Raw genomic sequence first — 13,580 nt, 5'->3', positions numbered from 1 at the left:
TTGGGATTTTTTGTGGGGTTTTTGGGTTTCATTTCAGATTTTTTGAGGGTTTTTTGGGTTTTATTTGGGATTTTTGGGGTTTTTTTGGGGTTTTATTGGGGTTTTTTTTGTTTCATTTTGGATTTTTTTGGGATTTTTTTGGGATTTTTTTTTGGGATTTTTTTGGGTTTTATTTAGGTTTTATTTGAGTTTTTTTGGGGGGTTTATTTGAGGATTTTGAGGGAATTTATTTGGGATTTTTTAACGAATTTTTGGGAATTTTTTAATGGATTTTTGGGGGATTTTTTGGGATTTTTTTACGAGTTTTGGAGATTTTTCAGCGTTTTTTAGGGATATTTTTATCATTTCTGGGTGGATTTTTTTGGGGTTTTTTGGGTTTTTTGTGGGATTTTTTGTGGGGTTTTTGGGTTTTATTTCAGATTTTTTGAGTTTTTTGGAGGTTTTTTTGGGTTTTATTTGGGTTTTTTTTGTTTTATTTTGGATTTTTTGGGGATTTTTTTGGGATTTTTTGGGGGATTTTTTTGGGTTTTATTTAGGTTTTATTTGGGTTTTTGGGGGGTTTATTTGAGGATTTGTGGGGGAATTTATTTGGGATTTTTTAACGAATTTTGAAGATTTTTTTACAGATTTTTGGGGGGATTTTTTGTGATTTTTTACGAATTTTGAAGATTTTTTGAACGTTTTGTAGGGATATTTTTATCATTTCTGGGTGGATTTTTTGGGATTTTTTGGGTTTTATTTGGGATTTTTTTGTGGGGTTTTTGGGTTTTATTTCAGATTTTTTGAGTTTTTTTGGGGTTTTATTTAGGATTTTTGGGGTTTTTTTGGGTTTTATTTGTGGTTTTTTTGTTTTATTTTGGGTTTTTTTGGGGATTTTTTGGGTTTTATTAGGTTTTATTGGGTTTTTTGGAGGATTATTTGGGTTTTTGGGGAATTTATTTTGGGATTTTTTAACGAATTTTGGGAATTTTTAATGGATTTTGGGGATTTCTTAGTGATTTTTTTACGAATTTGAAGATTTTTTGGAGCGTTTTTTAGGGTATTTTCATCATTTCTGGTTGATGTTTTTGGGATTTTTGGGTTTTATTTGGGATTTTTTTGTGGGGTTTTTGGGTTTTATTTCAGATTTTTTGAGGGTTTTTTGGGTTTCATTTGGGATTTTTGGGGGTTTTTTGGGTTTTATTTGGTTTTTTTTTTTGTTTTATTTTGGATTTTTTGAGGGTTTTTTTTGGCTTTTTTTGGGATTTTTTTGGGTTTTATTTAGGTTTTATTTGGATTTTTTGGGGGATTTATTTGGGGTTTTTGGGGGAATTTATTTGGGATTTTTTAAGGAATTTTTGGGGATTTTTTAAATGGATTTTGGGGATTTTTTTAGTGATTTTTTTACGAATTTTGAAGATTTTTTAAGCATTTTTTAGGGATATTTTCATCATTTCTGGGTGGATTTTTTTGGGGTTTTTTTTGGCTTGCTCCCCCTGAATTTTGGCATTTTTTGGGTTGTGTTTATTCCAGCGTGGGATCCATTTCTCGGTGGTGGCCCCCGGAAGCTGCCGGCGCTGCGGGTGGTTGTTTGAGAAGGGAGCCCCCCCCGGCAGCCTGGAGCCCCCCCAGGGCAAAGAGTGCGGCCAGGACCCGAGACACATGGTGCTGGTCAGGGGGGTGGCACTGCCAGGTAGGGACAGGGGACACTGGGGACATTGAGGGGACATTGGGGACATTGGGGACATTGGGGACATTGGGGACACATGGTGCTGGTCAGGGGGGTGGCACTGCCAGGTAGGGACATTGGGGACATTGGGGACACTGGGGACATTGGGGACACATGGTGCTGGTCAGGGGGGTGGCACTGCCAGGTGAGCATTGGGGACATTGGGGACACTGGGGACATTGGGGACACATGGTGCTGGTCAGGGGGGTGGCACTGCCAGGTAGGGACAGGGACACTGGGGACATTGAGGGGACATTGGGGACATTGGGGACATTGGGGACATTGGGGACACATGGTGCTGGTCAGGGGGGTGGCACTGCCAGGTGAGCATTGGGGACATTGGGGACACTGGGGACATTGGGGACACATGGTGCTGGTCAGGGGGGTGGCACTGCCAGGTAGGGACATTGGGGACATTGGGGACACTGGGGACATTGGGACACATGGTGCTGGTCAGGGGGGTGGCACTGCCAGGTAGGGACATTGGGGACACTGGGGACACTGGGGACACATGGTGCTGGTCAGGGGGTGGCACTGCCAGGTAGGGACATTGGGACATTGGGGACACTGGGACACATGGTGCTGGTCAGGGGGGTGGCACTGCCAGGTAGGGACAGGGGACATTGGGGACATTGGGGACACATGGTGCTGGTCAGGGGGGTGGCACTGCCAGGTGAGCATTGGGGACATTGGGGACACTGGGGACAATTGGGGACACATGGTGCTGGTCAAGGGGGGTGGCACTGCCAGGTAGGGACATTGGGGACATTGGGGACATTGGGGACATTGGGGACATTGGGGACACATGGTGCTGGTCAGGGGGTGGCACTGCCAGGTGAGCATTGGGGACATTGGGACACTGGGGACATTGGGGACACATGGTGCTGGTCAGGGGGGTGGCACTGCCAGGTAGGGACATTGGGGACATTGGGGACACTGGGGACATTGGGGACATTGGGGACATTGGGGACACATGGTGCTGGTCAGGGGGGGTGGCACTGCCAGGTGAGCATTGGGGACATTGGGGACATTGGGGACACTGGGGACATTGGGGGACACATGGTGCTGGTCAGGGGGGTGGCACTGCCAGGTGAGCATTGGGGACACTGGGGACATTGGGGACACATGGTTGCTGGTCAGGGGGGTGGCACTGCCAGGTGAGCATTGGGGACATTGGGGACATTGGGGACATTGGGGACACATGGTGCTGGTCAGGGGGGTGGCACTGCCAGGTAGGGACAGGGGACATTGGGGACATTGGGGACATTGGGGACATTGGGGACACATGGTGCTGGTCAGGGGGGTGGCACTGCCAGGTAGGGACATTGGGGACATTGGGGACATTGGGGACACTGGGACATTGGGGACATTGGGGGACACATGGTGCTGGTGTAGGGGGGTGGCACTGCCAGGTGAGCATTGGGGACATTGGGGACATTGGGGACATTGGGGACACATGGTGCTGGTCAGGGGGGGTGGCACTGCCAGGTAGGGACAGGGGACATTGGGGACATTGAGGACATTGGGGACATTGGGGGGATTGGGAATTTCCATTTTCAGGGTTCTCAGGTTAAATGTGGGGTGCTCAGGTTAATTAATTAATTTTTAATTAATTAATTAATTGATTGATTAATTAATGTTGGGCTGTCCCTCCACCAGCAGCAGCTCCAGCCCCTGGCTGGGTTCATTGTGAGTTGTTTAGGTCATTAATTAGTGCTAATTAACACTAATTAATGTTAATTAACCCCCAGCAGGCAGCTCCAGCCCCGGGCTGTGTCCATTGTGTTGTGCTCAGGTTAATTATTAATGTTAATTAATGTTAATTAATGTTAATAATAAAAAATTTGAATTAATAATAATTAATGTAATTAATGTTAATGAACTCCCAGCAGGCAGCTCCAGCCCCTGGTTTGGTTAGGTTTGGGTAATTAATTAATGATAATTAAGATTAATTAAGGTTAATTAATGATAATTAATGTTGGTTACCCCCCAGCAGGCAGCTCCAGTCCCTGGCTGGGTTCACTGTGAGTTGCTCAGGTTAATTAGAGTTAATTAATGTTAATTAATGTGAATTAATGTTAAGTAATGTTAATAGTAAATGTGAATTAATAATAATTAATGTAATTAATGTTAATGAACCCCCAGCAGGCAGCTTCAGCCCCTGGTTTGGTTAGGTTTGGGTTGCTCAGGTAATTAATTAATGATAATTAAGGTTAATTAATGATAATTAAATGTTAATTACCCCCAGCAGGCAGCTCCAGCCCCGCCCTGCCCCCCAAGGCCGGCTCTGCCCCTCCCCCCCTCCCCAGCGCTCCCCAGCTGCCCCCAAACCCCCCCCAGGCGCCCCCGGCCGGGGCCCAGAACTTCCAGGTAAGCACAAAAAATTTAATTTTAATTTTTTAATTTTAATGTTATTTTTATTTGGGGTTTATTTGGGATTTTTTGGGAATTTTTTGGGGATTTTTTGGGGTTTTTTTGGGATTTTTTGGGGATTTTTTTGGGTTTTTTTTGGGATTTTTGGGAATTTTTTTGGTTGTTTTTGGGGGTTTTTTGGGGATTTTTTTAGGGTTTTTTTGGGGTTTTTTGGAATTTTTGGGGGGTTTTTTGGGGGTTTTTTTGGGTTTTATTTGGGATTTTGGGGGGGTTTATTTGGGTTTTTTTGGGTTTTTTTAGGATTTTTTTGGGATTTTTTTGAGGTTTTTTTGGGGGTTTTTTTGGGTTTTTTTGGGGATTTTTTGGGGGTTTTTGGAGGTTTTTTAGGGGTTTTTTGGGGATTTTTTTGGGTTTTTTTGGGTTTTTTGGGATTTTTTTGGGATTTTTTGGGATTTTTTGAGATTTTTGGGGGATTTTTTTGGGGTTTTTTTGGGTTTTATTTGGGATTTTTTTTGGGTTTTTTTGGGGTTTATTTGGGATTTTTTGGGTTTTTTTTTGGGGGTTATTTTGGGGTTTATTTGGGATTTTTTGGGGATTTTTGGGATTTTTTGCGAATTTGTGGGGAATTTTGTTTAGGTTTTATTTGGTATATTGGGGCGTTTATTTGGATTTTTTGGGGGGTGTTTTTGGGTTTAATTTGGGTTTTGTTTTTGTTTTATTTCAGTTTTGTTTGAGATTTTTTGGGGATTTTTGGGAATTTTTTTTGGTTGTTTTTGGGATTTTTTGGGATTTTTTTGGGATATTTTTTTGGGATTTTTTTTGGGGTTTTTTTGGGGGTTTTTGGAATTTTTGGGGGATTTTTTTGGGGGTTTTATTGGGTTTTTTTGAGATTTTTTGGGATTTTTTGGGGTTTTTTTGGTTTTATTTGGGTTGTTTTCGTTTTTTGGTGTTTTATTTGAGATTTTTTGGGTTTTTTTTATGTTTCATGTGAGTTTTTTTATGGGTATTTTGGGTTTTGTTGGGTTTTATTTCAGTTTTATTAGGGTTTTATTTGAGATTTTTTTGAGATTTTTTTTTGGGGATTTTTTTGATTTTATTTGAGATTTTTATGGGATTTTTGGGGGTTTATTTGGTTTTATTTGGGATTTTTGGTGGAGTTTTTGTGGGGTTTTTTTAGGTTTTTTGGGGATTTTTTGGGAATTTTTTGGGGTTTTTTTAGGATTTTTTGGGGATTTTTTTGGGGTTTTTTTGGGGGTTATTTTGGGGTTTATTTGGGATTTCTTGGGGGTTTTTTGGGATTTTTTGGGAATTTTTGGGGGTTTTTTTTAGGTTTTATTTGGTATATTGGGGCGTTTATTTGGGTTTTTTTGGGGGTTTTTTGGGTTTAATTTGGGTTTTGTTTTTGTTTTATTTCAGTTTTGTTTGAGATTTTTTGGGGATTTTTGGGAATTTTTTTTGGTTGTTTTTGAGATTTTTTGGGATTTTTTTGGGTTTTTTTTGGTTTTATTTGGGGTTGTTTTGGGTTTTTTGGTGTTTTATTTGAGATTTTTTGGGGTTTTTTTATGTTTCATGTGAGTTTTTTTAGGGGTTTTTTGGGTTTTGTTTGGGTTTTATTTCAGTTTTATTAGGGTTTTATTTGAGATTTTTTTTGAGATTTTTTTTGGGGATTTTTTGGATTTTATTTGAGATTTTTATGGGATTTTTGGGGGTTTGTTTGGTTTATTTGGGATTTTGGGGGAGTTTTTGTGGGGTTTTTTTAGGTTTTTTGGGGATTTTTTGGGAATTTTTTGGGGTTTTTTTAGGATTTTTTGGGGATTTTTTTGGGATTTTTTTGGGGGGTTATTTTGGGGTTTATTTGGGATTTTTTGGGGATTTTTGGGATTTTTTGGGAATCTTTGGGGGTTTTTTTTAGGTTTTATTTGGTATATTGGGGCGTTTATTTGGGTTTTTTGGGGGTTTTTTGGGTTTAATTTGGGTTTGTTTTTGTTTTTATTTCAGTTTTGTTTGAGATTTTTTGGGAATTTTTGGGGTTTTTTTTTTAGGTTTTTGAGATTTTTTTGGGGATTTTTTGGGTTTTTTTTTTTGGATTTTTTGGGGTGTTTTTGGGGTTTTTTGGGATTTTTTGGGGATTTTTTGGGGATTTTTTTGAGATTTTTGTGGGATTTTTTGGGGGGTTTTATTTTTTTTTAAATTTGGGATTTTTTGTTACTTTTTCAGTTTTATTTGGGTTTATTTGAGATTTTTTGGGGGTCCCCACCCCCATTTTTACTCCCCAGGTTCCCCCCCCTGCCCTGAACGCCGCCCAGGCCGCGGCGCAATCGGCCGTGGAGGCGGCCAAGAGCCAGAAGAGCCTCGCGGGGCGCTGTGAGTGTGGGGACCCCTCCCCAAATCCAGGGACCCCCTCCCCAAATCAGGGACCCCTCCCCAAAATCCCCAAATCCAGGGACCCCTCCCCAAAATCAGGGACCCCAAAATCTGGGGGGAATTTGGGGAGGGGGTGTGGATTTTGGGAGGGGAGGTGCTGCCACCCGGTGGCGGGAGGTGGAATTGCAGGGTGGGCAGAATTTGGGGGGGGGGTCTCAAAATTTTGGGGATTTTTGGGGAGGGGGGTCCCAGATTCATTTAGGGGTCCCAGATCAAATTCAGGAACCCCTCCCCAAATTCAGAGACCCCTCCCCAAAATTAGGGACCCCAAAATTTGGGGGGAATTTGGGAAGGGGGAGCAGATTTGGGGAGGGAGGTGCTGCCACCCGGTGGTGGGAGGGGGAATTGCAAGGGGGCAGAATTTGGGAGTCCCAAAATTTTGGGGATTTTTAGGGAGGGGTCCCAGCCCAAATTTGGGGGTTCCCAGCCCCAGTTTTGGAGCTCCCAAATTCAGGGACCCCTCCCCAAATTCAGAGACCCCTCCCCAAATCTGGGGACCCCAAAATTTGGGGAGAATTTTGGGGGGAGGTGCTGCCACCCGGTGGCGGGAGGGGGAATTGCAGGGGATCCCGAAATCTTGGGGATTTTTGGGGAGGGGGTCCCAGTCCCAATTTGGGGGCTCCCAGATCAAATTCGGGGACCCCTCCCCAAATTCAGAGACCCCTCCCCAAAATCAGGGACCCCAAAATTTGGGGGGAATTTGGGGGTGAGGTGCTGCCACCCGGTGGTGGGAGGGGGAATTGCAGGGGGGGCGGGATTTGGGGGGGGTCCCAAAATTTTGGGGATTTTTGGAGGGGTCCCAGCCCCAATCTGGGGGCTCCCAGATAAAATTCAGGGACCCCTCCCCAAATTAGGGACCCCAAAATTTGAGGGAAATTGGGGGGGGGGAGGTGCTGCCACCCGGTGGCGGGAGGGGGAATTGCAGGGGGTCCCAAAATTTTGGTGATTTTTGGGGAGGGGGTCCCAGATTCATTTGGGGGTCCCAGATCAAATTCAGGGACCTCTCCCCAAATTCGGGGACCCCTCCCCAAAATCAGAGACCCCCAAAATGTGGGGGGAATTTGGGGGGGGAGGTGCTACCACCCGGTGGTGGGAGGGGGAATTGCAGGGGGGCGGAATTTGGGGGGGGGGGTCCCAAAATTTTGGGGATTTTTGGGAGGGTCCCAGAGGGGAATTTTGGGGAGGAATTTTTGGAAATTTAGGGGGGGATTTGAAGGGGGGTTTGAAATAATTTTGGGGATGATTTAAATCAGTTTTGAGATGATTTAAATGCATTTAAATCAATTTTTGAATGGTTTAATTGAACTTTTGAGCTGATTTAATTCACTTTCAGGATGATTTAATTCAATTTTGGGCTGATTTAATTCAATGTAAAATCAATTTTGGGCTGATTTAATTCAATTTTGGGCTGATTTAACTCAGTATTTTGATGATTAAATTCAATTTTGGGCTGATTTAATTCAATTTTGGATCAATTTTGGGCTGATTTGATTCAATATTTTGATGATTTAACTCAATATTTCGATGATTTAACTCAATATTTTGATGATTTAATTCCACTTTGAGCTGATTTAATTCCATTTCAGGATAATTTAATTCCATGTTTTATGATTTAATTCAATTTTGGATGATTTAATTCAATTTTGGGCTGATTTAATTCAACATTTTGATGATTTAATTCCATTTTGATCTGATTTAATTCAATATTTTGATGATTTAATTCCATTTTGAGCTGATTTAACTCAATATTTTGATGATTTAATTCCATTTTGCGCTGATTTAATTCAATATTTTGATGATTTAATTCAATTTTGGGCTGATTTAAATCAACATTTTGATGATTTAATTCCATTTTGAGCTGATTTAATTCAACATTTTGATGATTTAATTCAATTTTGAGCTGATTTAACTCAATATTTTGATGATTAATTCCACTTTGAGCTGATTTAATTCATTTTGAGCTGATTTAATCCAATTTTGGGCCGATTTAATTCAATTTTAATTCAATTTTGGGCTGATTAACTCAATATTTTGATGATTTAATTCCATTTTGAGCTGATTTAACTCAATATTTTGATGATTTAATTCCATTTTGAGCTGATTTAACTCAATATTTTGATGATTAATTCCATTTTGGGCTGTTTGAATTCCATTTTGAGCTGATTTAATTCAATTTTGGGCTGATTTAATTCAATTTTGTGCTGATTTAATTCAATTTTGGGCCGATTTAAATCAATTTAAAATCAATTTTGGGCTGATTTAAATCAATTTTGGGCTGATTTAACTCAATATTTTGATGATTTAATTGAATTTTTAATGATTTAATTCCATTTTTTTGTCCCCCCCAGTCCCCTCCCTGCCCCCCCTGCAGCCTCCCTTCCCCCCCGCCCCCCCCCAGCCCCTCCCTCCCCGCCCCCCCCCCCAGTTGCCCCCCCAGGGCGGGGCCGGGGGCGGGGCCGGGGGCGGGGCCGGGGCTGCCCCTCCCCCCCCAGCGCTGCTGCAGCAGAGCCCGGCCCAGGGAGCCCAGCAGGGGGCGCCACTGGTCAGTAACTATTTATTTTATTTGATTTTATATTGTATTTTATTTATTTTATTTTTATTTTATTTTTATTTAATTTTAATTTTAATTTTAATTTTATTTTATTTATTTTATTTTATTTATTTTATTTTTATTTTAATTTTTATTTTATTTTATTTATTTTATTTTATTTATTTTATTTTATTTATTTTATTTTATTTTTTTTTCTATTTTTATTAAATTTTATTTTTATTTTTAATTTAATTGTATTTTATTTAATTTATTTAATTTATTTTATTTTATTTTATTTTTATTTCTATTTTTATTTAATTTTATTTTTATTTTTTATTTTATTTGTCGTTAACTTTTATTTTTGTCTTTATTTATAAAATTTTTTTAGGTTTTATTTTTTATTTTATTTGTTTTTTATTTTTATTTTTATTTTATTTTTATTTTAATTTTTTTACTTTTATTTTTATTTTATTTTTGGTCTTTTTATTTTAGTTTTTATTTTTTAATTTTTATTTTATTTTTTATTTGTTTTTATTTTTATTTTTAATTTTATTTTTTATTTTTATTTTTTTATTTTTATTTTTATTTTATTTTTGATGTTTTTATTTTTTATTTTTAATTTTTATTTTCTTTTTTATTTTTATTTTTATTTATTTTTATTTTTATTTTTGGTTCTTTATTTTTTATTTTTATTGTTAATTTTATTTTTAATTTTTAGTTGTTTTTATTTCTATTTTCAGTTTTATTTTTATTCTACTTTTTATTTTTAGTTTTTATTTTATTTTTATTGTTAATTTTATTTTTAATTTTTGTTGTTATTTCTATTTTTGGTTTTATTTTTATTCTACTTTTTTTAAATTTTGTTTTTATTGTTAATTTTATTTTTAATTTTTATTTGTTTTTATTTTTGTTTTAGATTTTTGTTTTAGCTTTATATTTTATTTATTTTTATTTTTAATTTTATTTTTATTTTTAATGTTACTCTTATTTTCATTTTTATTTTTTATCCTTATTTTCATTTAGATTTTTATTCTTATTTTTTATTCTTATTTTCATTTTTTTATTGTTATTCTTATTTTCATTTTTATTTTTATTCTTATTTCTTCTTCTTGTTATTTTTATTCTTATTCTTATTTTTATTTTTGGTTTTCATTTTATTTTTAGTCTTACTCTTATTTTTAATTCTTTTAATTTTTATTTTTTATTTGTTTTTATTCTCATTTTCGTTTTTATTCTTATTTTAAATTTTATTCTTATTTATTTTTATACTTATTTTTATTTTTTATTCTATGGGGTTTTTTGGAGGAGTTAATTTTATTTAATTATTTATTTTATTTATTCATTATTCACTCATTTATTTATTTTTTCATTCATTTGTTCTTTATTTTCTAATTCTTTGAGAGTTTTTTTAGTGTAATTTTTTTCTATCATTTGTTTTTATTTATTCATTTGTTGTTTTTATTCATCACATTTAATTATGTATTTATTCACTTTATGTATTTATTTATTCACTTTATTTATTCATTATACTTAGTTTATTTATTTTTTCATTCATTTTATTTATACATTAAATGTGGTTTTTTTAATATAAATTAAGATTATTTATTTATTGATTGATTTTAAAACTTGAACATTTTGAGTTAAATATTTAAGTTATTAATCCCCAATTTTTAACTAATTAATTTCTTTTTTTTTTTTTAGTATTAATCTAAAATTTTAATTAATGATTGAATGAATAAATTTTATTTCCAGGCCAGCGGGGGCCCCCCCAGCTCGGTGCCCCCCCAGGGAACCCCCCCAAACCTGGGAGCTCCAACCCTGGCAGGGCCCCAACAAAACAACAAAATCCTGGCCTGGAGCGGGGTCCTGGAGTGGCAGGAGGTGAGAGAGGGGACTGGGGATTTGGGGGAAAAATTGGGGAAATTTTGGGATTTTTTGGGGAATTTTTCAGGATTTTTTGGGGATTTTTTGGGGAATTTTTTGGGGATTTTTTGGGGATTTTTTGGGGAATTTTTGGGGATTTTTTGAGATTTTTTGGGGAATTTTTGGGAATTTTTTGGTGGATTTTTTGTCTATTTGTTTAGGGATATTTGGGAATTTTTGGGGATTTTTTTTGGGAATTTTTGGGATTTTTGGGGGATTTTTGGGGAATTTTTGGGATTTTTTTGGGATTTTTTTTTTAATTTTTGGGGATTTTTTTGGGATTTTTTTTAGATTTTTTAAATTTTTTGGGAATTTTTTTGTGGATATTTTGTGGATTTTTTGGGGATATTTGGGAAATTTTTTGGGAATTTTTTGGGATTTTTTTGGGGAATTTTTTGGGAAAATTTGAGATTTTTTTGGGGAATTTTTGGGATTTTTTTGAATTTTTGGGGGTATTTTAAAGGGGAATTTTGGGTTTTTTGGGGGGGATTTTTGGGGAATTTTTTTGATTTTTAAGGGATTTTTGGGGAATTTTTGGGGATTTTTGGGGATTTTTTGGGGAATTTTTGGGGGTTTTTTTGACATTTTTTTATATTTTTGGGGGAATTTTTGGGAATTTTTCGGTGGATTTTTTGTCTTATTTTTTTAGGGATATTTGTGAATTTTTTAGGAAATTTTTTGGGATTTTTGGGGGCATTTTTGGGGAAATTTTGGGATTTTTTTGGGAATTTTTTGGGATTTTTGGGGAATTTTTGGGGATTTTTTGGGATTTTTTAGGGCATTTTTTGGGGGATTTTTTTAAGGATTTTTTTTATTTTATAGAGGAATTTTGGGGGGCTTTTAGAGGAGAATTTTAGGAATTTTTTTTGAATTTTGGAGAATTATCAGAGATTTTTTAAAGGAATTTTTAGGGATTTTTTGGGGATTTTTGGGGATTTTTTTGGGAATTTTTGGGAATTTTTTTGGATTTTTTTGAATTTTTGGGGGTATTTTAAAGGGGAATTTTGGTTTTTTGGGGGGGATTTTTGGGGATTTTTTTTTTATTTTTGGGGGATTTTTGGGGATTTTTTGGGGGATATTTTGGGATTTTTTTGGGAATTTTTTGGGGATTTTTGGGGAATTTTTTGGATTTTTTGGGCAATTTTTGGGAATTTTTTGTGGGTTTTTTGTTGATTTTTTTAGGGATGTTTGGGAATTTTTTAGGAAATTTTTTGGGAATTTTTGGGATTTTTTTGGGATTTTTTGGGGGATTTTTTGGGATTTTTTTTTTTAGATTTTTTTTTTTTTGGGGGGGAATTTTTGGGAATTTTTTGGTGGATTTTTGGTCTATTTTTTTAGAGATATTTGGGAATTTTTGGGGAATTTTTGGGGTATTTTTGGGGGATTTTGGGGATTTTTTTGGGGAATTTTTGGGAATTTTTTCGGATTTTTTTGAATTTTTGGGGGCATTTTAAAAGGGAAGTTTGGGGTTTTTTTTGGGGATTTTTTGGGAATTTTTAATGGATTTTTGTGGGATTGTTTTGGGGATTTTGGGGGGATTTGACAGGATTTTTTGGGGAAAATTTTGGGATTTTTTGGGATTTTTTTGGGGAATTTTTGGGGTTTTTTTTAATTTTTGGGGATTTTCGGGGAATTTTTAGGGATTTTTTTGGGGATTTTTGGGAGGATTTTGGGGGATTTTTTGGGGGTTTTTTCAGGGATTTTTGGGGGATCTTTTGGAGATTTTGGGGGATTTTTTGGGGAATATTTGGGGGGATTTTTTTTAATCTTGGGGGGATTTTTGGGAATTTCTGGGAGATTTTTGAGGTGAATTTAGGGATTTTTTAGGGATTTTTGGGAGATTTTTTGAGGATTTTTTGGGGGATTTTTGGGAATATTTTAGAGATTTCTTGGGATAATTTTGGGGTGATTTTGGGAGGATTTTGGGATGAATTTGTGACATTTTGTGACGATTTAATGACATTTTCTGCCACTTTTTCCCCCCCTAAAACCCCCAAATTTCTTTTCCCCAAATTTTTTGGGACCCCTCCCCAAATTTTTTTTTGTCCCCCCAGAAACCCAAACCCGCCCTGGTGGATTCCAGCACGAAGCTGACGCGGTCCCTGCCCTGCCAGGTGTACGTGAACGCAGGAGAGAACCTGTGAGTCTGGGGGAAATTCGGGAAATTTGGGAAATTTAGGGGGTGGGAAAAATTTGGGATTTTTTTGGGATTTTTTTGGGATTTTTTTGGGATTTTTTTGGGATTTTTTTGGAATTTTTTTGGGATTTTTTGCGATTTTTTTGGGGTTTTTTTTGAATTTTTTTGGATTTTTTGGGGGATTTTTTTTAATTTTATGAGATTTTTTTGAGAATTTTGGAAGGATTTTAGTAGGATTTTTTAAGGTTTTTTTGGGATTTTTTAGGATTTTTTTGAATTTTTTGGGATTTTTTGGGATTTTTTGCGATTTTTTTGGGGGATTTTTTGGATTTTTTGAGGATTTTTTTTGAATTTTTATGAGATTTTTCGGGGAATTTCGGGAGGATTTTAATGGGATTTTTTTAGGGGTTTTTTTGGGGGATTTTTTAGGACTTTTTGGAATTTTTTGGGATTTTTTGGGATTTTTTTGGGATTTTTTGGGATTT

General features: G+C 36.5%; 1 protein-coding gene across 1 annotated transcript in view; it reads left to right on the top strand.

Annotated features, from left to right (window-relative positions):
* MED25 (mediator complex subunit 25) overlaps positions 1-13,580 on the top strand; it is a 44,593-nt gene that overhangs the window by 9,181 nt on the left and 21,832 nt on the right. Inside the window, exons 7-12 of the mRNA XM_033084027.1 lie at positions 1,513-1,672; positions 3,960-3,997; positions 4,049-4,078; positions 6,377-6,445; positions 10,788-10,916; positions 13,013-13,098. Of these exons, the coding sequence (XP_032939918.1) occupies positions 1,513-1,672; positions 3,960-3,997; positions 4,049-4,078; positions 6,377-6,445; positions 10,788-10,916; positions 13,013-13,098 (512 nt within the window). The remainder of the gene's footprint in view (positions 1-1,512; positions 1,673-3,959; positions 3,998-4,048; positions 4,079-6,376; positions 6,446-10,787; positions 10,917-13,012; positions 13,099-13,580) is intronic.

The sequence above is a fragment of the Catharus ustulatus genome, chromosome 35, assembly GCF_009819885.2.
Source record: "Catharus ustulatus isolate bCatUst1 chromosome 35, bCatUst1.pri.v2, whole genome shotgun sequence".
Lineage (NCBI taxonomy): Eukaryota > Metazoa > Chordata > Aves > Passeriformes > Turdidae > Catharus > Catharus ustulatus.
This window is presented reverse-complemented; position numbering and strand designations above follow the sequence as displayed.